The 24,789-nt window shown below is 49.7% G+C and overlaps 2 protein-coding genes across 3 annotated transcripts; both read right to left on the bottom strand.

Annotated features, from left to right (window-relative positions):
- Positions 1-369: 369 nt before the first annotated feature.
- On the bottom strand, positions 370-17,087 carry PNLDC1 (PARN like ribonuclease domain containing exonuclease 1). Its single transcript, XM_066248209.1, has 19 exons — positions 17,012-17,087; positions 16,151-16,208; positions 15,803-15,876; positions 14,246-14,285; positions 13,536-13,659; positions 13,289-13,377; positions 11,234-11,334; positions 9,208-9,284; positions 8,891-9,034; positions 8,287-8,356; positions 6,499-6,584; positions 5,006-5,061; positions 4,106-4,170; positions 3,531-3,584; positions 3,333-3,375; positions 2,709-2,808; positions 2,227-2,402; positions 2,003-2,101; positions 370-488 (listed from the first exon to the last, which is right to left on the bottom strand). The coding sequence occupies exons 1-19, from the start codon at positions 17,085-17,087 to the stop codon at positions 425-427; spliced, it is 1,596 nt and encodes a 531-aa protein (XP_066104306.1). The 3' UTR covers positions 370-424.
- Positions 17,088-21,141: 4,054 nt separating this feature from the next.
- Positions 21,142-24,270, bottom strand: MRPL18 (mitochondrial ribosomal protein L18). 2 transcript variants are annotated; one of them, XM_066247921.1, is made up of 4 exons: positions 24,096-24,270; positions 23,607-23,793; positions 21,907-22,138; positions 21,142-21,730 (listed from the first exon to the last, which is right to left on the bottom strand). In XM_066247921.1, exons 1-4 carry the CDS (start codon positions 24,145-24,147, stop codon positions 21,659-21,661), a joined length of 543 nt encoding a protein of 180 aa, XP_066104018.1. In that variant the 5' UTR covers positions 24,148-24,270; the 3' UTR covers positions 21,142-21,658. The 2 variants fall into 2 exon arrangements, with proteins under 2 accessions (XP_066104018.1, XP_066104019.1); XM_066247922.1 differs by having other exon boundaries at positions 22,056-22,138.
- Between the last annotated feature and the right edge of the window lie 519 nt (positions 24,271-24,789).

Genomic DNA, 24,789 nt, shown 5'->3' with positions numbered 1-24,789 from the left:
TTGTCATTTCTAAAGTGAATATTAGCATTCTGTGGTTTAGAATACCTCTCAAAGCATCCTCAAAGTGCATGGACACTTAGCCTCGCTTTCTCCCATTACCAGCCCACTGGCCATGACCTTCTCTCCCAGAGAGAACACAGCCCTGTCTTCTGCGGTCCAGCTCCTAGAACAACCGTCTGTTACTCAGACACTGGGACGTTCAATTCCCGGAGGGGGTGACTTCTCCCCAATCATCGATAGAAAAGTTTTGGCCACAAAGGTACCCAATCCAAAAATATTTTTTATCATTGATAAGATTTACAGAATTTCTTGTTCAAAACATAACAAAATTCCTGGTGGATTCCAGGCAGATCCACCTGCAAGGAGGATACGCTTGACAAGAACGGAACCCGGGCTGGAGACACCGCAGGCCGCCCCCCCAGCGTCAGGGGCTGCGTCTTCCCAGGACAAACGCGACCAGGGCCCAGGTGGTGACTATGCCACAGACTCTGCAAGACAACAACATGGGTCAGCAGGCCAGAGGCGTGGGCAGGCTGCGTGTGCGAGGGGCGGGCCACATATGCGTGGTGCAGGCCGCGTGTGCGAGGGGCGGACAGATCTGTCCAGGGCGCCACTGCCTGGTCAGGATGAGGGGCGCGCAGATTTGAAAGCTCTGACCCACAAGCACGCCCCTTTCCTCCCGACTTTGTGCACACAAATGTTGTAGTTCCTCTCACCGCAGTCCCCAGCGCCCGCAACAAACTTCTGCCTCCCGAGGTAGCACGGGTCTGGGGCACAGAGCTGTCAACCTTCCTCGCGATTTACATCAGAGGTTGGCACAGGACAAAGGGCTGCCCAGGAGCCGATGTTCTTCGGCAATGCCGCGTCTGCAGGGCTGGCGCCGGAGCCGCCTGCCGAAAGCCTTACGGAGTTCGCGGCCCCTCCGCCCTTCCTGATGCCACAGCACGACACCCTGGATGCAGACTCGACTCTGCTGCGGGCTGTCCGTGATGCCACCTTCACTGCCCCCGCTCTGCCACCAAGCAGTCCAAGCCACAACCCAACTGTGACTGGGTGCCACTTCCAGATCTCTTCCCCAACCTGTGTCCTCCACAGTCTGTCTCAACACAGAGCCATGGGACATCCCTCTGCTAACCCCTCCGACTATCCGTGGTTTCCCCCAGAACCCCTGCTCGCGGCCCTGCACGTGCTGGGGACCTGCTTACATCTCCGGCCCGTCCCCTTTCTGGTTCACACCCGTCACTGGGCCCTCTCTCTGCTCCTCGGTGCACTGGGCACCCCCACTCGAGGGCCCATGCCCTGCCACTGCCTGTGCCCGGACACATGGCCTCCCATTCTTTTTCAACAGCAACCTCCCCACCCTGACACCTCCCACTCCCCCCTCGTGAACTGCCCTCGTTTTTAGTGAGCACCTGTCACCTAAAAGATCTGCAGCTCACTAGTTTACTTACTGCTACCTCCCACTGCAGAGCGAGCTCCAGAACAGGTTGTGGCCTGACTGGCGGTGGCACAGCGAACAGAGCATCGACCCGGGACTCTGAGAACCCAGGTTTGAAACCCCAAGGTTGCCAGGTTGAGTGCAGGCTCACCAGCTTGAGCCCAAAGGTTGCTGGCTCGAGCCCAAGGTCACTGGCTTGAGCAAGGGGTCAGTGGCTCAGCTGCAGCCCCCCCATCAAGGCAGATAAGAGCAGCAATTGATAACTGAAGTCCTGCAATGACGAGCTGATACTTCTCATCTCTCTCCTTTCCTGTCTGTCTGTCTGTCTCTCTCTCTCTAAAAAACCAGTTTCCGTTTTGCTCGATGACGCTCTAGAACCTACGACAGTGCCCAGTACAGCAGATGCTCAATAACCGTCTGTCAAACACTCCTGACTAACGCTCTGTGCCCCACACCTGTCCACGACTCCTTCACAATACTCGTCAGCTACCGAGCTGTGCTCGCCTCAGACCACGCCGGGGCCACAGGGACAGTGCGACAAGCGGCCTGGGCCCCGTCACTCACTGTAACAGGCAGCCGATGTCCGGGGAGTGCCTCCAGTACCGGTAGGGGGTCACCTGCAGGGTGGGGTGGCATCTGTACGCCTTCAGGACACGCCGAGCGCTGCCAAAAGAAGCGATCTCGGGTCAGGCACGGCGCCAGGTGCCCTCCGAGAGGCTGGGTGGCCGGGAGGGGGCGGGGCGGCGGGGCCGGGAGGGGGCGGGGCGGCTCCGCACCGGGGCACCTACTCCTTAAACTTATTGGTCAAGAGCAGGAACTGGTTCCGCGTGTACCGCCGGACATCGAATTTGCAGAGATTCTGGAACTCGCGATAGACTTGCTGCTCGCTGACCCCAGGCCACCTCCTGACACTGAGGATGAGGACAGGGGGTCGGATACCGGGATAATCTGGACCAGCAAAGTTCTGAAAGGCAGGGAGAACAGAAGAACAGTTCCACCTCTCCAACTGACGACCTACCCGGTTTGAAATCCTGATATAAACTAGGAAAGGCTCCGTCTGGGCTGAGAGGGAAGTGGGAAGGAAGGAGAGTGGGTCCCATGTTGGTTGTGGCAGAAGACAAAAAAAATAAGAGGAAGTTGAGTAGCGTGTGAGCACCCTCTTCTACACTGATTCTGGCTAGTATCAGGACCCCTAAGATATCCCAGGGGACCGGGCTGCTTCCCAGGACAGCCTCTGAACAGGGCAAGGAGCAAAATGGAGGGTACTCACGATCTTGGGGACCCCCGCTCGGATGAGGTTCACCTGGTTCACGTAGACAGCCAGCACATCGAGGTACAGGGCAAAGGAGGGCACGGGCATGGAGCCGGCACTGCGTGGGCAGAGAGAGCCCCAGAGTACTCAGCACACAGGCGGTCGTGCCCGTGTTCCCAGCAGAGGCCAGGGCTCTGGGGACGGAACGGGAGGCGCTGCCTCGGACAACTCTGCCCGCACCCCCTCACCAGTCCTGGGCTCAGGGCGGTGTGCTGCCCCCACGGACCAATCTCAGAGAGGCCCCTCAACAGCCCCAGCCAATGCAGAGCTCCCACGTGGTTGCCATCTGCGGGTGACAATTTGGTGAGGACCCCTCTGCTGACAAACAGTGACAGGCTCAGAGAATCGTGGGAGGCCTCCTGACACTGGGTCTCCCCAACACCAAGACAGGAAGAGATGGGGCCGGGGCCAGCACAGGCGTGGTGGGGCAAGGCCACCCCAGGGAGGTAGCTGCTACCCGGGCAGGGACTGCATTCACACAGTGACATTCTGCGTCCTCCCTTCGCTGGGACGGCCGAGGGAGCCCGGAGCTCCTGGCTTCCGGTGAGGATGAACCGCAGGACGAAAAGCAGGGATTCTCACCCGTGCGTTCTCCACAGGAGCAGGTGCGCCACCTTCAGAAGAACTGGGGGGGGAAAGCCAGAAATGTAACAGACAGCCAGGCCCCCCCTGGTCACCTTATCAAAACACGCAGGCGCACGCGCCATCTTATATGTGCGACCCGCCCGGAAGTCAATGGGATGGCAGGGTCAGCACAAACCAGAGGACAGGGACTCTCACCTGAGCCACAGAGGAAGGCATCATACGCTGCTTCATGGGGGTACTTTGTCTCGACTGAGGCATCGTTGCACAAGCAGGAGAGAGGGTCAAGCAGTGATGAGAACACAGGAGGAGAGGAGTCTCCCCCTAACCCCCACCTGTGGGCTGTGAGCACGCCCCCTCCCTGCCCCAGCTGCACACTGCACTGGCCATGCACATACAACCTCCAACTCCTCCAACTGTCCTTCCTCCAGAGACATGGGCACCCTCCCCTTCCCATCCCACCCTCACCACCTCGGTTCTCCCCACGGCAGCATGAGCACCCCCGGGAGGAAGAAGCGGAGAGCTGAGAGCTTCCAGACAGACCACCCACCATGCAGGGGGGAGCAGCCACCACCCACCCCTGCCAGGGACCTCTGATGCCTCCAGGGTGGCCCCTGTTGAGTGAGGGGGTCACAGGGAGCACAGCCCAGGATGCTGGTGGAGACCCCAGCCGCCCTGTGCACACCCTGCCGCCCAGGGAGGCCTGGCCTCCGCTCTGGCACCCCCATGCTTTGGCAGCTGTGGGGAGCGAGCAAGCACGCGCAAACACGCACCGTATTTCCCGCACATGCTTGAGTGAGTGATCACTGGCCCAGAATTCTTGGTGGGATTCAAGTCACTGTGAGAGGAGAGAAACAGGATAAAGCCTAGTCACTAAAAATATTCCCTCTGGTTCTCCCTGCCTCGTCTTCAGTTAACGTCACTAAAAATGTCCTCGACACTGAGACATATTCACAGGAAGAAGATGAAAAAAAAAAAGGCACCAGCTAGGCCTGAGCAAATAGGCCCTGGTAACTAGGCAACAGGAAGGTGAAAGAGAACCATGGACTCAGGACTGAACCGGGGGTTGTGAGCATCTAGCAGATGCTTAACCTCAGCCTGGGCACCAAGATGAACCCGATGCCGGCTCCGCCCTGGGGTCCAAACAGCAAGGAGCGATGACCACAGCCGCCTGGGACACCAGTGCCGCCCGAGGTGTGACCAGAGCGCTCCAAACGTCAGGGCTCCCCTCGGGGTCGGCATCGTTCATTCCTGCGAGTGTTACCTGTGCATCTGCTCTGCCCCGCATGGCGTTAGGCCAAAAGAAACCTCAGGGTTCAGAAGAAAAAACAAACAGAAAACCCCACCCTCTTCTCGCAGAGCTTGTTACTCCAGTTATCGGAAACACATGCAAAGAAAAATAAAACCCTGGCCAACAGGAGAACAGCACATCACTGAACACGGAGGTGCCTTCACCAGGCCCCTTCCCTGGGGGCGGTTTCCCAGCCTCAGCACCAGTGACACCTTGGGCCGGAGAGCCCTGCCAGGGGCTGTTCCATGTCCTGGCCTCTGTGCACAGGACGGCGGCAGCACCCCCAGCTGGAGGTGTCCCGCCGCTGCCAATGTGTCCTGGTAAACAAACTGCCGGAGGGAGACACCCGCTCCAGAAGCGGTTCCCAACGATCCTTCCTTACCTGCTCAGGACCTCATAGACTTCGGAAAGATTTGAAACCCTCGGGAAGTTCAGCTCCTATCATTATGGAAAACAAATTAGGGAGAATAAAATATTCATGCTGTTGTTTATTATCTGCTTCGGGTAATAAACAAATGGCCACGAAAATGACCTGGAGGCCCCAGGCCGGGCAGCTCAGTTGGTCGAAGCATCATCCCGACATGCCAAGGCTGCCGGTTCGAGGCCTGGACGGGGTACATGCAGTCATCGACCCATGACGGCACAAATAAGCGGAACAAGTTAAAGTTTCTCTCTCTCCCCCTCCTCTCTCTAAAATTCAAATTAAAAATTTTAAATCAATTTTTAAAAATGACCTGGAGAAATGTTAACTCCCACACCCTCTTCTTTCTCTTCCAACCTACCTGTCCTTATTCCTTATTTAGGATGCCAGGGAACCTAGTGTCCTTGGACTGAGTTCCTATAAGGGACCCAATGACCTAAGCAAGGAAAAAGCTGCCACAAATGCAACTCATACTACTATCTTCTTTCAAAGACAAGTATTTGAGGGGTTCTAGAAACACAGGACTCCCAGGCATCAGGCCCAGAGCAAGGACACCTAGGTAGGACAGGCACTCTAAGGACCAGAGGGCCCTGGGCAATGCCAGCTCTTCATGTCCTAGAGTTCGTCTCATCTTGTGTGGAAAGGAGCCCCATCGGTTCCCTGAGATCAGCCCCACCCCCTCCCGTCCCCCCCAGGACACAGCTCCATGGAGACCAGCAGCATCACTGCGCAGCCTGGTACCTCCGCATCAGAGGTAGGAACACGTGAAACACGAGAGAACGCACGTCTCTGGCAAAGGTGTACCAAGCAGCCCAGTCTCGCTGTTGCGGCGCCTTTCTGAATCATTAACTTGAGGAGATCGGCTTAAGGCTTACAAACACTGATCCAATTCCTCTTTCTTTGTTCCTCAGTTCCACTTCTGAGCAGCATTTAAACCAGTTGGGTGCTTCTCCCCAAATGCACAACAGAAGTCACCTAGGAGATTCAGAAGCCCCACCCCACGTCCCTCTAAACCAGAAAAGCTGATGGCGGAGCCCGGGTGTCAGGATTTAGTGTCCCAGGTGGTTCTCGTGGGCTGTCAGGGCTGAGAACCCAGGACCTTAAGCCTCAGTAAAGATGTTTCCTCAACATTTTTCAAGAGGGGACCCCTCCCCCATGCTTTTTAAGCATGTTGCAAACACTGGGTATGTATCAAGCTCTAGAACAAGTTCTGCTGTCGCATCTAAATAAGCACCTGAGCTACATACACATGTCAGTCCAACATGGGAATCTGAATGAGGCAAGGAAAGAAAATCACACATAAGCTTGAAGGACCCAGAGTTGCTAGAAGTAGACAAGGAAACTGATACTGGTTGTAAAATACAAGAAAAAGGTTCAAGGAAGAATTTTTAAAAGAGAGCTGTGTTACCGGGAAAAACAAAGCATCCCTCCACCGAAAGCATTTCCTTCCTTACCTTCCATATGTCCTTTGTCACATTCTTGGTGTCAATGAGGACAGGAAACAGGTCGTGGATATTCAGCTTAAACTGACTGTAGCTTTCTGAGGGGAGAGGCCAGAGAGCCGTGAGCGAATAAGTCAGTACATGAGAAGGAAAGTTCTCCAACTAACTTGTCACCAACTGGTTAATCAATAAAACAAAACAGGGATGACACCCCGCGGCTTCTCGGCCTTGTGGCTAAGACCAAGTGCAGGAACTGAAAACAACCCTATTCCTAATTGTGGAGGATTTCCAAATTTCAGTTCAACCGGCCACCGCCATTGTAACAGTGAAAGCCACGCAGTTTTCCGTTCAATTCAGGACACTGTTATTGCCAATGAAGGGTAACATGGTTTGCAATGTTGATCTAGCCAACAGAACCTGAGATGAAATCACCATTTGTAAATGACTGTTCAGAGAAAAATCAACTAAACCCATTATAATAAGAATAAAGTGCCCTGATAACAATTTTGAACTACTAATGAATGTTTATCAAAATTGCACCTGCATGCAAGGAGGTTTACTGCAAAAAACAAACCCAAAACACTGTGCTCTGGTTTTCTTACTACCTTCCCATTTCCTACCCCAAAGGCAACGGCCTCCACTGAAGTTACTGCCTTATCTCTAAACCACACTGACACGGATCGATGAGATCGGTGCTTTCCCAGTGTTAGGCACTGGACTGTGCACTTCCCACTGTGTAGAACAGTAGCCCCCTCCCATCCCGCGGCCAGCACCCGCCTCTGCAACCACCGGTAGGGGCGCGGTGCGGGCTCTGTTCTCTGGTGACTTCTCCTTCCTTTCCTTTCTTTGTGATAATGGCACGGTTTTTGTTCTTTGTTCTTCCAGCCCTTCTGTTTGGCCGTTTGCTTAGTTTTTCTAGTGAGTGCTGATCACTAATTCTACCCCTCATCTCCTGCCATTCTCTCAATATGCTCAAACTGAGGTGGTTCTGTCCATTCGTCTCTGGGGGAAATCTCTCCTAGAACCTGCCCACCCCTTTCTATGTATTTACTAGTTCAGCTAATCGCAAACAACCCTATGATGCTGGTACCATGAACACCCCCACTTTACAGGCAAGGAAACTGAGATGAGGTATGTTAACATAACCTGCTCAAGAACACCCCTATAACAAGGGGGGAATAAGGACTCAAGTGTGCTCTTGAGTCCATGCTTCTAATGGCCACACTCCATGGCTGTATGTCCAACAAGACACCCCGCATGGAAAGGCATGGCACAGGCATAGCATGGGGCCACACAGCCGTTAAAATCACATTTGTTACATTAATAACATCATAAGTGCTTTTGGTGGGGGGGCTTAGGGTCCTGGGTTTTCAGCCCTGACAGCCCATAAAATCGAATATACACAGTGTGGTCAAACACGTAAGAACTCACAACAGGAAAGGCAAAGGGTCGGACCGGAACTGAGATTACAGGTGGCGTGTCTCCCTCACACAGTTGTGACTTTGCCAAGTTTTATACAATGACACTGAACACCTTCTGTCAGGGGGGAGGCATGTCAATTCAAATGTCCACACACACACACACACACACACACACTCACACACACACCCCAGCGAGTTCCCTGGTCTTTATCTCTGGGAAAACGGTAATGGCACAGATGCGCCTGACCTCTGCAGAAACATGCGGACCTGAGAGAGGGCTGTGCACGTAGCAACTCCTACAGGAGCAGGATTCTGGGCCAATCCCCTGCCAGGTGGCAAACTAAGCTCAAAGAAACAGCAATGGCAGGCCTGCCCCTACCTGGGAGAGGTCGGAAGAACTTCTCATGGAGATGCAGCAGGTCCATCATCATATTATGTCCCACTAAGGGCTACTTGGAGGAAATCGACAGGTGAGTGAAATGAACTTTAAAAGTAAAAATAAAAACAGACACCACAGACTAACAGTCCCTTGCAAAGGGTGTAGCTTTAGAACCCACTGCGATTATGACCACGTGGTGATTCTGTCCGTCCCCCCCCCCATGAAGAGTAGCCTAATTACTTAAATCCCAGAAAAGAAGAGCAGTGAGCAGGAGGGATGGAAGGCTGGGGCCACCCTGGGAACCTAAACAGCGAAGCAGGTGAACTCTCAGTTCCAAAAAGCAGTTCTAGGTCAGTTAGTACAAAAACGCCTATTTGTGCCCGAAAGGAGCAAAGAGTAACAACTCATGTGGACAGGCGCTCCTCAGACCAACCCAACGTGATTTGGTGAAAGCAAGTTCGTCCCATCAAGCCAGTAATCAACCAGAAGGGATCATCACTTATTGCAAGGAATCTTATTTTACTGTTGGAGGTCCCACCGGTGTTAGAACCAGAGATACAAAAGACAGCTACAGACCGAGAAAAAGAGGTATTTCCCCCCCTACCTTCCGGGCTTTGACCAGCATCTGGAAGAACACAGAGAAACCCCTTGCAGACAGAAGAATCTTCTCCTTCCAGCGGGGCTCGGCCTGGCAGGAGGTGTTCTCAAGACAGCAGCGGCGCTGCTGGCTCATTTTCTGCACTATCACCTGAAAGGGAAAGGGGACACAGGTCCCCGAGTCCTGGGAATGGGGGCCAGAGAAGTGGTTCTTCATCTCAGCAGGGAAGGGAAACGGAGGGAGGAAGAGACACTTTTCACCAACTGGGCTGAACGGGCGCGATCGCGGAGCGGCAGAGGTGACTGCTCCAGGTCGGAACTCACCCCTTGGTCCCCCGGCACTGTCCAGATGTTGGGGAGGGCCTTCCTCAGCACCAGCTGGACCTCGGAGGCCTGGAAGCCTACAGCCGGGAAACACAAGGCTCACCCAGAACCCCCGCAGACCCCGGGACGGCAACCCACCTTCTCCTCGAGAGAGGCTGAGACGCCAGAAGCTGAGACCCCTGTTCACCTGAGGACCCCCCAAAGAGTCTTCTTGTACATGAATGATAGCTTTTGATAGCCACCACGTTAGAAATGAAAACTATACGTGAAATTTAAAGTTGTCAAGTTTTCTTTTAAAATAATAAACCCATTCTACTTACTTTTGCCCCAGGTTTTGTAACATTACTCATTGGTTATTTGGAAAACACTGGTTTGCCAAGTAACACAGAGCTTCCAACATTCACACATTTCATTATAGAACGACAACAAAAGACGCTTGCAAACATGGCCACTGACCTCATCAGAGAGGGCTCAGCACTGGGGGGCTGCCAAGATTACAGGGGCAGGCTCGAATTTTCCAAAATTCAAACTTTTGACTACAAACTCCAATGTTATCACTAGCAAATACTTGAAGAAATAAACTCATTTTTTTTCATTTGAGAAAATAACTGAAAATATCCGAATCAAAAATAACCAGTCACTTCCTTTAAGTAAAAATAATATTCCAGTCCTGGCCAGTTGCTCAGTGGTAGAGCGTTGGCCCAGAGTGTGTAAGTCCTGGGTTTGATTCCAACCAGGGCACACAGGAGAGGCACCCATCTGCTTCTCCACCCCTCCCCCTCTTCTTTCTCTCTATCTCTCTCTTTTCCCGCAGCCAAGGCTCCATTGGAGCAAAGTTGGCCTGAGCGCTGAGGATGGCTCCATGGCCTCCACCTCAGGAGCTAGAATGGCCCTGGTTGCAACAGAGCAACGTCCCAGATAGGCAGAGCATCGTCCCCTGGTGGACATACCGGGTGGATCCCGGTCGGGCGCATGCGGGAGTCTGTCTGCCTCCCAGCTTCTCACTTCAGAAAAATACAAAATAATAATAGCAATATTCCATGAAGAAAAAGGGAATTAATTCAGCTCTCAACTTAAAAACTTACACAAGCGTTTTCCCTCAACACCACTGAACTCTGGTACGCAGCAGCAATGCCCTATGCCTGCTTACTGTTTTACATATTCATGTTAACACACTGAATATGAAACACGATGAGCAAAGGTTGAGATTTAATAAAAATAAGAATTTACTTCAGCCCTGGCCAGTTAGCTCAGGCTGTTAGAACGTCATTCCAAAACACCAAGGTTACCGGTTCCATCCCCAGTCAGGGCACATACAGGGAGTGACCAATGTATGCACAGCTAAGTGGAACAACAAATGAATGCTTCTCTTCCACCTCCCCCCCCCCCCGCTTCTTCTTTCTAAAATTCAATCAATGAAAAATAAATTAATAATTATCACTTCTTCAAGGAAGTTAAGTAAAATAGGATTTTTTTTTTAGAACTGAGAGTAACTGGTGACAGATGACACTGACTACCAGCACATTGATGCTATTCCACAGTCTGTGCCCTGGTGCTGACAGGTTCGCCCACCTGCGCTCTGACACCATCGGTGCCAAAGGCACAGTGACAATGGCTGATAGCCAAGCGATACTGTGACGATACTTTTGACCTCATGGACCTGTTGGAAAGGGTCTCAGAGACCCCTGGGGTCCACAGACCAGGCCTAAGAACCACTAATCCAGGGCAAGATCACTGTAATTCCACATTGTACTGTGGGGGGAATATCCAGGGATTAACAAAAATAAACAAAAGTACACAGGACACCCAGAGCTGGGGTAAAAGGACGGCTCTGAATGGAACTTCACCTCCTCATCCTTAAAACTCAGAATAGGTCAATCAGCTTCCCACGTCTGAATTGAGTTCAGAGCTTTATCTCACCACAAGGACCACACATCTGCTGAGCGTATGCCCAGGAGCTGTGGAAGAAGCGGGTATGTGACAGTGACCAGACCAGTGCTCCCAGGTCGGGGAGCCTCCTGCCTACCAGTGATACCAGGAAGGGTCATCGAGTCGCCTTCCTCTGCCAGGGTCAGCCACTGCGTCACCACGTCGATCACCACCTTGATCCGCTCTTTATCCAGAGAACTGAAAATGGGCACATGAGAACGGAAATGTTGGAGAAAACCAGCAGGACCATGACATGGCGTGAGCATGGCTGTGGCTACGAGGGCTGCCGTTTAAACACTGCGAATCTGGCAAGAAAACAGACCCCAAAAGGACCGTTTTTGGCCCCAAGTCTCCTTCTGCAACGGGAAGCCAGCACTTGGTCTATCCTCTCCCACATGTCCACAGGAGGACGCTCCACCCCTCTCTGCATCACGAGGTCGAGCGGAGGAAAAGTACTGGGAGCCGGCCAGCACTACCCGTTATTGTCAGGCCTGTCTTCCTAATTCTGCTTTCAGAGGTGAAAAAAGCACCATCTGGCAGAATAAGGAAAAGACAGGAACTTCAGTTAAGTACATCTTCTCCTGTCTTAGAGAACACAACGTTATTTTGAGATCCAGAAAGGTCTTTTGCCAACATTTGAAAATAACAGGAGGTTAAAAACTCAAACTGTTTTCCCCTTACAAAAAGCTACATTTTTATGTAAAAACTGCAAAGGTGGAAAACAAACAAACAAAAAAACCAGCCTCCAACATCACATAAGATAATGATCTGGACCAAATAACCATAACTTAGTTCCAGAGTTAAAAAAGCTGTCTAATTTAACCCCCTTGGTGACAAAGGCATAAATCTAAAGCCCAAAGAGCTGAAATAACCTGTAAATAACTTGTTCAAAATCAGACATCTGACAGCAGGGCCTGCCGGGACCAGGTGGCCTGGCCCTTTCTGGCACACAATGCGTACTTGTTCACCACCCGGTCACCCCGTCACCCCTGCCCCAGCTCCACAGAAGGTCAGGATTCTCAAGCATGACAACTGGCCCTGGGGGCCGAAGGGTAAAAGGCAGAAATCCTGCCCTCGGGGAACACAGCAGGATCTAGCACCTGAGGTGACATGTCCATCCACATTGAGCCTTGTAACTGGCAGAGCCAAGGCTGCCCACATGATACCCCTGAAAACTCCCTAGGACCACTCTGAAGGCCAACACACCCTCTCAAAGTAAGTTCAACAGGGCCCTCTCCCCTGCCGCCAGCCCAGCCCTGGAGTGGAGGCCCTGCTTCTTTGAGCACCAATGGAAGAGTCAGTTCTTTTTCTATTTTCCTTTCCCTTCATCGAGGATGGTGCAGCGAGAGGTTTCCCCACTCAGGCGTGAGAGTGGGATCACCAGCAATTTGAGCCTGTCTGTGTGACTGAGCACAGGTCGCAGAAGCCACCCCAGCTGGAGGGGACAGTGCCAGGTCTCCACGTGCTTGAGAGAGCATGCCACCCACAGGAAGGGTGGAAGAACATGGGCCCCGGGGAAACCCACCAGGTACCCGGAAAAAATGCACCATGCACCCAGAAAAAATGCACCACGCACCCGGAGAAATGCATCACGCACCCGGGGAAAATGTACCACGCACGTGAGGAAACCCACCACGCACCCGGGGAAGCCCACCACGTGCCCGGGGAAGCCCACCACGCGCCCGGGGAAAATGTACCACGCACGTGAGGAAACCCACCATGCACCCGGGGAAGCCCACCATGCACCCGGGAAAGCTCACCACGCACCTGGGGAAACCCACCACACACCCAGGGAAACCCACCACGCACCCAGGGAAGCCCACCACGCACCCAGGGAAGCCCACCACGCACCCGGGGAAAATGTACCACGCACCCAGGGAAGCCCACCACGCACCCGGGGAAAATGTACCACGCACCCAGGGAAGCCCACCACGCACCCAGGGAAAATGTACCACGCACCCAGGGAAGCCCACCATGCACCCAGGGAAGCCCACCACGCACCCGGGGAAGCCCACCACGCGCCCGGGGAAAATGTACCACCATGCACCCTGGGAAAATGTACCACGCACCCAGGGAAAATGTACCACGCGCCCAGGGAAGCCCACCATGCACCCAGGGAAGCCCACCACGCACCCAGAGAAACACACTCTACCTGCGCATTTTCCAGTTCCCGGTCAGGATGCTGTGTTTGATTTTCTTCTCCTGTTCCTCATTCATGTACGGGATGCCATTCTTGAGAAACTAAAGACAGAAGAGAACAGCAGCCTGGTAGTGTCATCCTGGGCTGGGGAGCAGAGTGAAAAAAACCTTCCTCGTCGGGTTCCATAGGGACACGAAAGGGGAAGGAAACGGGGCTCAAGGCCGCTTGGACCAGACACCCCCCCCCCCCAGTGCTGTACCTTGTTATAGTCGAAGCCATACTGATTCAAAAACTGAACACTAGAAGCCTGGAAAGAGAATTCTGAGTCCAAAATCCCAAATGTTGTAGGGAAGAGAAAGAAGTTACACGAATGGGCTACGTACCTATAAAAACAGACAAACAAACAAAAGGAGAAAAAGACAAAGTCATTTTTTACAACTCTGGCTCAGAACAGGCTTTAGAGTGGACACTTCTTGCACTTGAGAAGTATTTGAATGTCAGCTGTTGACAGGCCTGTGACTGGCCCTGGCAGGGGCGGGGCGGGGAGTCGATTCAAAAAGACAGAGATCCTGCCCTGGAAGAAAAAGTCTACCCCCCCCATCCAGAGCCCAGAGGGACTGCCACCCAGCATCCTTTCTGATGGTGTCGAGGAGTGACCTCCCCCTCAGTATCACCCTGTGCTCATCACTATTCTGCAGATGCACACAGGAGACAATGGACACAGGGCAAGGAGTGCGTAAGGTGCAGGGCCGGGTGTCAGGAAAGGCCCCCAGGACAGGTGTTGCTTCAAGAGGCTTGAAGGACAAGCCAAGGTCTGCAGGGGACTGAGCAAGTGAAGGCACAGAAGCAGGGGAGAACAGGGGCGTCCAGGGCCAAAGCGGTTCAGAGCCTGAAACAGAATTTGGGAGGAGCAGGTGGAGAAGATGAAGGGGCCCGAGCCACGCGGTGTGAAAAGGTCTTTATACATACTTGTTTGACTCTCCTTCGATACTGGAAAACACAGACAACCCTAGAAGAATGACAGTAGCGGGAATGAGCACCGCAGAAGAGCTACCAGAAGTTACCTACTAAAACGAAACATTTTGAACAGTACTTTGCATCTAGAAATACTGTATAGGCTTTTAGAAGATAACCTCTTTAAAAAAAAAAAAGAAGAAGAAGAGATGGAGGAGAATGAGGAAGAGAATGAGGAGAAGGAGACAAAGTCAAAACATTAGTGCTGTCAAATTGTAATTCACACTGAAATTACTAAAATGTTAATGGTGGATGGTTTTCCAAACACATAAGTAAAATTAAATGGACATTTTTATAGTTGTAAAACTAGCCAGAGAAAACACCCAAAACCATGACAATTTATATATTTAATCGCTTTAAAATGTCTATATTGTTTAAAAATAAAAAGACCATACACAAAGTGGAAATGACTTCCATGGCAGGGAAGAACAATAGAAACATAGCTATTTCTCATACTTTTCACAGAGGTCTCGCAATCAGGTAAAGCAACAACAGAAATATCAAAGGACAAAAATAGAAGAGTAACACACACACATGTTCACCATCCTTCACAGGGAAAGCAAGGATCACTAAAATCTGCCAAGGCCTGTTGTTATAAAGAAAGTTTTATTGGAATACATCCATGCTCATTCATTTATGTACTATCTATGGCTGATTTCCCATAAACAATGACAAAGCTGAGTAGTTGTAACAGACCATATGGCCTGCAAAACCTAATATATTTACTTTATAGCCCTTTACAGAAAATGTTTGTTGACTCTGAATTGAAAGTGTATAGCAGAGTAATAGTTACATCATTTTTCCTCTAAGAGAGCAAAAAAACTTAAGAGTGATAACCAGCGTGAGTGAGGGAAGCAGGCACATTCACTGCTGTTAGTGTGAGTCACTGTCAACTTTGTGGATGGTTAGGAGGAGGAGGACGAGGAGGAGTAGGTGGGCAACAGAGAGCAATATTTTAACACATACTCTTTAACTCTGCAACTGCACTGCTAGAAGTACTCGCAAAAGTAATGTGTAAATAGGAGAGACAGTGCAACCTTATTTCATTACACACAAATGGTACCAAAGTACGAATCATTAGGAAACTGAGTCAATAGATACATTCGTGGTTTGGAATACAACTGTTAAAAATGGTCAAGAGATCTGCTTGTGCTGATACAGAAAGATCCCTAAACCCCATTAGCGAAAACAAAAAGACGCAAAACAAAATGTGTGTCGTATGATCTTGTTTGTATGTTTTCTCTAAACAAAAATCATACATTTTTTTTTCCTTGAAAGAGGGTACAAATTCCTTAACTTATTTAGGCGTGGAAATGTTGCTGCTAAATTGAGTTCTGCTCGATCCAAAGTGTGAGATCCGACGGGCATAACACAACCAAAAACCAAACAAGCACACAAAATGACAGCCAAGCTCTTCCAAAGATGTCAGAGCTTTTGGTCAGTAGGAAACACAAAGACAATAAAAGTACCTCCCTTAGCAACTCATGACAAACGGCTGAAGATCAAACTCACCAATCTGACAGACTGTAAACTGCTGAACACTGGGACGGGTCTTTAGATACCACTCTGATGGCAGGTCAAAAAGACTGTGAAAAAACAGACATCTCACCCCACAGGCCAGGAGATGGCATGAGGACCGACACCTCTTGGCCACTGTTCCTTCTTACAGCTGGGGAATACTGCCAGCATTCAGTGGACAAAGGCCAGGTCTCCAGATGCCCCCACAAAATGCTGCCCTGCCCTGCCCTCCCAAGGCCCCAGGTGCCTGCTGTGAAACAACATAGGTCTGGGCAGGATGCCCTCCAGCAGGGCACAGGTAAGCACCTCTCTAGCTCGGCTCTAAGGCAGCCTTCGCTTTACCTAATCTGCTGAGGCTTGGACAGGTTAGTGCAGAGGCCGGTGAACTCGATGTCCAGACCTGCCGGAAGGCAAAAGACGATGAGTCCCCAGAACAGACCGCCACCACCGCTCTGCATGCTGTAAAGGCTGCACGTGGCAAACTATTCGGCTCACTTTTCTTGTGTTCAAGAAGCCAAGTGAGTTCAAAAGTAAGGTGACCAACGTTATTACAATGAAAAGGACAAAAAATAAATTGAAGAAAACAATATTGCAAATACACATTTTCTTCATTGCAATAGTAATACACTATAATATGATAAATGCATAATAAAAACATTTGTAATATTTTATATTGTAATTATGCTTACATGCCTATTCATTTTTAATAATAATTATAAGAAAAAAGTACTCATTTAGATACAAATATGTCACATCACATGCAATGGATCAACTCTGCATGGGAAAACGGGCATTTACAAGATCAGTCTTCCAAAGTCAAAAAGGAGGACACGTAGGAGGACACTTTTCAAGGGAGGACAGAACTTACAAAAGAAGGACTGTCCTCCCTAAAGGAGGACGATTGGTCACCTTAGGGGAAAAACGGAGGAAACCTAACCAAAGACACGCCAGGCTACCCGGTCCCAGTTCCGTGGACTCGGCTCCACCTGGGCCACTGCGGGCCCAGGCGGTGACCGCTACTTAACACCGCACGGCCCAGGCCGAGAGGAAATCTCTCGGTCCTTGCGGGGGGGGGGGGGGGGGGGGCTTTCTGAGCCACCCACGGGCCTAGCGACTGTCCCAGCTGGGCCTCCCCTCTCCGCCCTGTCCCGCCCACGCCGGACCCTCCACGGGCTCTCCCAGCCCAGAGTCCCCACGCCTTACCCACGAAGTCCGCGCCCATGACAAGCTTCTGCAGCAGAGGCAGGCTCTGCTCGAACTCGTCGGCGCCCACGTCCATGGCCTCGCAGGCACGCAGCTCAACCGACGCCCCCGGTGCGCCCACGCCCTTCCGCCTTAAAGAGCCCGCGCGGGTAAACGGGGCCGCCCCGCGCCCTTCCACCCCAGGGGCCTCGGCTAGGGCTGCGGTCCGCGCACCCCTGCCCACTCACGCGGGCCTGGCTCACGCCCTGTGGGCTCGGGTCAGGGCTGCTCAGACTCGCCTCGGCAATCCAAGCCCTTTGCCTTGCTCCACGGCAGTTTCACTGCAGTCACAACACATCTTTTTGCCGTTTACGGAAACCTAGAGCGAAACCAGGACATAGCCCCTGAAGGAAGTGCAGTAAGCGGATCCTGCCTGTGTGACACGCGGGCTGGTTAAGGACCACACCTGGTTTCCTAAGTCAGCACTTCTCAACTTCGCTGTCCTTGCCGGTACTGGTCTGTCCCCAGCCCTCAGCCCCCAGCCCCCAGCCCATCTTTTCCTCACTTTACTTTGCATCATCATTGCCTTTGTTTTTGTTTGTTTGTTTGTTTGTTCAGTGATAGGAGGGGAGGCAGAGACAGACTCTAGCATGCACCTTGACTGGGATCCACCCGGCGTGCCCACTAGGGGGGGCGATGCTCTGTCCATCTGGGGCGTTGCTCCATTGCAACCAAAGCCCTTCTTTAGCGCGAGGCTGGGGCCATGGAGCTATTCTCTGTGCCCAGGGCCATTTCGCTCCAATCGAGCCATGGCTGCAGGAGAGGAGAAGAGAGAGAGAAACATCAATTTGTTGTTCCACTTATTTACATATTCATCTGTTGATTCTTGTATGTGCCCTAACCAACAACAGACTCCCTATCAGAAGGATGCTCTAACCCAGTGATTTTCAACCTTTTTTGAGCTGCGGCACATTTTTTACATTTACAAAATCCTGGGGCACACCACCTACCAAAATGACATAAAATGACTCTCTGTTAGAATTTATTTAAAGTTTAAATAAATTACATTTATTAAAAAAAAGTTAAATAAAAAAGGATAACCCCCTCATATATACAGTCCCATGTAACATCCCTCGTATACACAGTCCCATGTAACATCACCTTATAAATACAGTCCCACGTAATATCCCCTCATATACAGTCCCATGTAACCTCATATATACAGTCCCATGTAACCCCTCATATATACAGTCCCATGTATCCCCTCATATATACAGTCCCACTAATAGATACTGGAGCTTTCATCAAGGTTGTGGGTTCAAGGTTTTTATTCTTTTTTTCTCATATGTGCCTTGACCGTGGGCCTTCAGCAGACCGAGTAACCCCTTGCTCAAGCCAGTGACCTTGGGTCCAAGCTGGTGAGTTTTTGCTCAAACCAGATATGCTCGCGCTCAAGCTGGCGACCTCAGGAAGGTTGTGGGTTCAAATCAATTTGACAAATACTCTATATAGAGACTGGACAAAATCAATTTTAGAAAACGTTGGGTACTTGTGTAACATCATAAGTCCTCAGAGCATCTCTACTGTCAGATTGAGAAGTTTGCTTTCTAGGTAAGGATTCTGATAAATACTAGAGTTCTCCCTGAAGTTGTGGGTTCAAATCCCATGGTCAGCTGGGTGCAGGGGCCTTGGTTCTGTCTGTTTTGATGGTGTATATAGAGATTTGAGCTCTTTAAGAAGATGACCCTTCAGGAGGCCATATACAATATAGATAACATTGTGATGCATTGTATATCATCCTCTGCGGGGGCCTTTTTTAAAAAGAAAAAGGTCAAATATCTATATACACCATCAGGATAGACATAACCAGCTGAGGCTGAGGCTTCATCTAGTGGTGGCAACATTTACCTCCAGTCCTGACCAGGATTAGAAATCAGGACCATGAGGAGGAGTAGCAGCTTCAACTACTCGCTGCGGCCACACAATGACAAGTGCGCGGCAACCCGAGTGGGGACCTTCCTGGGTGTGGATGAGAGGCGGCCTACTATTGGTTCATCTCTAGTGGTCAGATGAATCCTAGAAGGTGATTGGTCAGTGAGCGTTCCCTGTGCTTCCACTCTTCTTGTCGCTGATAGCTGGAGGGATTGTGAGGGGAATGTTTATGTTCGGATAGAGGCGGCTGGCGGCGGGCCGTAGTTTGGGGACCCATGTTTAATTTCCCCACGGTACACCTGACCATGTCTCATGGCACACTGGTTGAAAAACACTGCTCTAACCATCTGAACTGGCCAGGGCTATGATATATATACATACTTTTAAATGTCTCCACTGGGGCCTGACTATGGTGATGATGTAGTGGATAAAGCGTTGACCTGGAATGCTGGGGTCATGGTTCAGAACCCCAGGCTTGCCTGGTCAGGGCACACATGAGAGGAGCAATTTCTACTTGTTGATGTTTCCTGTTTCTCCCCCTGCTTTTCTCTCTCCCCCCCTCTGAAATCAGTAACTAAAACCTTTTTTAAAAATTAAAACATGTCTCCTCTGGAGCTCTGGCCGGGTAGGTATCAGGTTAGATATGCCAGGGTGGCAGGTTTGCAACAGGTCAATGTTTCTCTCTCTCTCCCTTCCCAAATCAATAAGTACATTTAAAAATTTTAAAACAAACACAAAAAAATATCTTCACTGGCATATTTATTAATCAGAAGGGGACTAAGCCACTGGATTCCAAAGGGCTCTCAGAATCAATTATACTTTTAAAGATATATTTTTTTAAATGTTATTCAGCTTTTTTAGGGAGAGAAGAGAGACAGAGAGAGAGAGAAGGGAGAGGAGCAGAAAGCATCAACTCCCATATGTGCCTTGACCAGGCAAACTCAGGGTTTCGAACCAGTGACTTCAGCGTTCTCAGGTCAACGCTTTATCCACTGCACCATCACAGGTCAGGCCCAATTATACTTTTAAAAAATGTTGGTGCATACCTACTTATTATCTTTAAAATATATACTGGATACCTAGATTGACAAAAGTAATGTTACTTTACTTCTGTATAAAAAATATAATTGGCCTGACCTGTGGTGGCACAGTGGGATAAAGCGTCGACCTAGAACACTGAGGTTGCCGGTTCGAAACCTTGGGCTTGCCTGGTCAAGGCACATATGGGAGTTGATGCTTCCTGCTCCTCCCCTTTCTCTCTCTCTCTCCCCCCAAAGTCAATAAATAAAATAAATAAATAATAAAAAAATTAAAAAAATAGAAAAATACCCCCCCAAAATATATGTAATTGGCCACACATTTAATAATCGAAGGGGAAATGCTTTAGAATCCGCCTTAACTGTTTATAGGTTCCTCTTCATATCTTCAACAGCTGTAATGGTTAACTCCTTTGCTTTAATCAACTTCGAGACAACTACCCCGATTCCCAGTTACCCCAGCTTCAATTTTAGGTTAACTTGAATGCACTTCAAGCCTAATCTCCTAATCCATTTTCACTTCATGGCAAATTCCGAACACACTAACCCTTCCATTTCCACCTCCATTTTCAGTTCCTCACTGCATTCATCTATCCTTTCAAATCTGGTTCTGCCTGTTAGAATCCAGCGGCCAAGTTGAGGTTAAAATTTGTCCCCTGTATCTTCATATTCCTAAGACCGTTTTATAATGAATTGATAATGATATTTCATATTTAAAAAAAAAACAAACACACAAAACCTCCAGCCCTAGCAAGTTAGTTCAGTTCATTAGGACATCATCCCTACACGTCAAGATTTCAGGTTTGGTCGATGGTCAGGGCACACACAAGAAGCCACCAATGAATGCACAACTGAGTGGAAAGCTCTCATTTAGATCAGATCCGTGTTTTCTACCAATGGTCTCCAGACTGGTCCACGAATGAGTTAACCAACCTGATATTATATGAAGATTATAGACCCAATAATCTTAGTCGAATTTGCTTATGCTCAGGGTGATTTCTGCCTTAGCAGTCCCGAAATATTTATATTTTCACTATTCCCAAGTGTAAAAAGGTTGAAAAACATGAATTTAGGTCCCCCACTAAGAACTCGATATATATGGTGATGAGTGCTTTGCATAAACCTTGTATGTGTACTTTTGCTAAAATGAGCTAAAAAATAAATTTAGCCAGAAATTAAGAGTTCGTAATATGCCTTTATTCTTTAACTTATAAACATGTAATTTGTCCTTCAAAAGCTAATTATAACTGGTGACGTTTTTCTCAGATACTTCTCTCATGTCCAACAGAAGGGAAAACTTTAGCCCCCCACACACAAGGGTAAAGGGGGTGATCCTGACTGCTACCAGCAACCTGCAGTTACATTATTGCAAAAAACTCCCAAGTTGGCTGTTCTTCCAGATGCTCTCTTCTGATGGATGTTAATAGCTGACAGTTTCATCTTTAGATATTCTAAACAGTGCCTTTATTTCATTCATAAAATCTCCATTGTCATTGATATGCACATATTCCAAACAGTGACTCTATTTTGTTCATAAATTCTCCGTTGTTATTGATATTCATATATTCCAAACAGTGCCTCTATTTCGTTCATAAATTCTCCATTGTCATTGATATGCACATATTCCAAACGGTGACTATTTTGTTCATAAAATCTCCGTTGTCATTGATATCCACATATTCCAAACAGTGCCTCTATTTCATTCATAAATTCTCCGAGGCTCCTGCAGCACCACGCCCGCTTCTGTCATAGCACTCTGCAGTGCTTTCATCTGGTTTTAAAGATCAGAAAAAAGGAAAAAAGGTCATGCACATCAGAATACTCACCTCTGAGTCTGACACGTGAAAAGAACTTGAAATACTGTATGAAACTATTATTATTATGTAAGTATCTAATGTCAAGAATGAACAGGACACCTTTTAAATAAGTACATGAAAACAACAATACCGAGTCTGAGGCTGCCTCCCAAGGAGTGGGTTGGTAGACCATGAAATTGATTCCTGCCTCTAAGCATCGCTGCGCCAGTACCCGTCCAATATTCTCACAAGCCACCACGTTTCTGGTACTATAAAGGTACTTTCTGATAGCCCATTCACGTGTGGATGCAGAAACCACGACCTGGCCATTGCGATGCTCAACAAGCGCTTCTATATGATGCTGAGTCCTTATAACTCGCAACCTGAAAGAGGTGAGAAGAGAGTAAATTTGTAAAAGAAGTGATCTCGGGTGAATACATGCTGAAATACTTTGTTGATTTACTTCAACATACTCGACCTTGATTTTATGTGGCAAAGCTATTTTTCCTCTGCCTGACCAGGCGGTGGTGCAGTGGATAGAGCATTGGACTGGGATGTGGAAGGATCCAGGTTCAAGACCCCGAGGTCACCAGCTTGAGCGTGGGCTCATCTGGTTTGAGCAAAAGCTCACCAGCTTGGACCCAAGGTTGCTGGCTTGAGCAAGGGGTTACTCGGTCTGCCGAAGGCCCGCGGTCAAGGCACATTATGAGAAAGCAATCAATGAAGAACTAAGGTGTCGCAACGTGCAATGAAAAACTAATGATTGATGCTTCTCATCTCTCCGTTCCTGTCTGTCTGTCCATGTCTATCCCTCTCTCTGACTCTCTCTGTCTCTGTAAAAAATAAAAAATAAACCAAACACTTCCACTTAACCTCAAATATCAAAGAGAAATTTGTTATTTCTGAGAGCTGAGTTATAATTACACAGCATCTGTTTCAAAAAAGGATTTGAGGAGGTAGAGCTAAGTTGCTGACCCTACAATGGCTAAAAATAAACTCACTCTACACTTTCACCAAAACAAATGTACCATGGATCAAAGACTTAAATGAATATAAAGCAACTAGTATAGTTCCTGGCAAATAGAAAGTGTTCAACAAATAACCACCTTTATAACAAATAGACACCTAACTGGTCTTCTTGGGGCTACCCTTGCTCCTTAAAAATGTGTTCTCCCAGCCCTGGCCTGTTGGTTCAATGGATAGAGCGTCAACCTGGCACGTGGAGGTCAAGGTTCAATCCAGGTCAGGGCACTTACTAGAAGCAACCAACAAATACACAACTAAATGGAACAACTAAGTGGAACAACAAGTTGATGCTTCTCCTCATGCCCCCACTCCCAAATCCATGGAAAAGAACAAGAAAAAAGAACGTGTTCTCTCTAAAGTAACCAGAATGCTCTTTAGTTCAGGCTCAAACTTTAAATCCTCTCATAGTTTCTCAATGCAGTGAAAAGAGTCTAAAGTGCTTACTTCACTTACAAAGTTAACAGTCTGTATCGTTAACCTCTCCCTCCTCATTTTACACCCTTCATCCCTTTACCCACGAGATCCCCAACGCACCAAGCTCATACCACCCTAGCTGTTCCCTCGGCGGGCAATGCTCTTCCTGGCAGATAACTGGGCTTATTCCTATAGTTCAGAAGGACCTAGTTCCCTTCAACCATCACCCTCTTTAATTTTTCTGTAACTCCTATTTGTTACGTGCCCCCCTCCACCCAGGGCACCTCAGCTTCCTTAGAAGAGAGTCCCCAGCATTAATGGGCATGTTTGTTGGATGAACTGATGGATACAACGTGTAGGGCACCGTGCACGGCTCTATCGCTCAGTAACCAGCCGACTTACTGTAATTACCTGTGCCAGAACTCCCGGGAAGGCCACACTGTCCCCCAGCCCCGCTCTTTCCTGGCCACAGCCAAGAGCTCCAGATTCCGGGGGTTCCGGTTGGTGAACTCTGGGGCAACAGCTTCATTTCCTAGAGGGTCGACTTCGGGCTTCACCTTTGGCTTGGACCTGGTTGAGAGCGCGGCGACCCCACGCCCTATGAATGGAAACAACCAGACGGATCTTTAAAAGTGACGAACGGGGACGAAACTGGATTATTCCCATCTACTCTCCCCACCCCCCCACCCCCGTCTTCGCGCCCTGGAAGGACGAAGGAAGGTATGCTTGGACACAGGGCGCAGTCTTCTCAGACCCCGTCCTCAATGCCGGCTGTCATCGCAATGCTGTGAGGTCATTCACCCTTCGATGGGAAATGCCGAATAGAAAATACGACTTGCACATGCACTTTACTGAGCAGGGCCCGGGGACTAATCTCAGAAAAGTGGCAAGGTTAATTACCGGAGTTCCTACAAACCGACAACAACGCCCAGAACCCAGGCCGAAGCGCCATCGCTGAGAGGATCACGGGCAAAGCCTCGGGAAAATTTTGCCTCCTTTCCTCACTAGCAAGCCCACCGGTCCGTGGCCGCAGCCATATTTACTTAGAGAAAAGTCTTAAACTCCCTGTCGACACTTCCTATCGGAACTAATAACTCCCCTGCCGCTGAGTGGCTGAGAGAGCAACCGTTATCTCCGCCCCTCCAATCGTAGCTTACGCTGGGTGCACGTAGCCAACGAGGTCGACCAACCACCTCGCAGTACCGCACCTGGGGGTGGGCGCGACCCGTTAGAGTAGGAGACGCTTTGGGCTGGAATCCTGCGTGAGCCAGCCGTGGACTCGCGCTACCCTTTGTGGTCCCTCTGCTCTCAGATCGACCGCGAGGGCACCCGTTGGACCCCGGGAAAGACCGGGGCAGAGCAAGATGCAGTTTTTCTCTTCAGAAAGGGCGGCTGTCATTTTACCGAGGGTCCGTGGAAAGACCCGCCCGCCGCCGCCGGAAACAAAGCCTGCGACAGGCCGGCTTGCCCTTGCTGCTCGAGCAAGGTCCCACGTTGGGGGGGAACAAGGGAAAGCAGTTTTCAACCGGTGTACCGTGTGCCACAAGAATTGTTTTTTAAAACACGCAGTACCTGACTAGTCAGGGACACTGAT

The sequence above is a fragment of the Saccopteryx bilineata genome, chromosome 12 (assembly GCF_036850765.1).
Source record: "Saccopteryx bilineata isolate mSacBil1 chromosome 12, mSacBil1_pri_phased_curated, whole genome shotgun sequence".
NCBI classification, from domain to species: Eukaryota; Metazoa; Chordata; class Mammalia; order Chiroptera; family Emballonuridae; genus Saccopteryx; species Saccopteryx bilineata.
The sequence above is the reverse complement of the archived record's forward strand: the minus strand, read 5'-3'. Positions and strand labels throughout refer to the sequence as shown.

Coding starts and splice junctions, on each gene's coding strand:
- PNLDC1 (XM_066248209.1), bottom strand. CDS start 17,087: ATGGACGTGGGCGCCGACGAGTTCGAGCAGAGCCTGCCTCTGCTGCAG. Junction 13,378..13,535: donor ATGGCTTCGACTATAACAAG/GTACAGCACTGG, acceptor TTCTGTCTTTAG/TTTCTCAAGAATGGCATCCC. Junction 6,585..8,286: donor GTTCTTCCGACCTCTCCCAG/GTAGGGGCAGGC, acceptor CTCTCCCCTCAG/AAAGCTACAGTCAGTTTAAG.
- MRPL18 (XM_066247921.1), bottom strand. CDS start 24,147: ATGGCGCTTCGGCCTGGGTTCTGGGCGTTGTTGTCGGTTTGTAGGAAC. Junction 23,794..24,095: donor GTCGGTTTGTAGGAACTCCG/GTAATTAACCTT, acceptor TTCCATTCATAG/GGCGTGGGGTCGCCGCGCTC. Junction 21,731..21,906: donor GGGAGGCAGCCTCAGACTCG/GTATTGTTGTTT, acceptor CTTTAAAACCAG/ATGAAAGCACTGCAGAGTGC.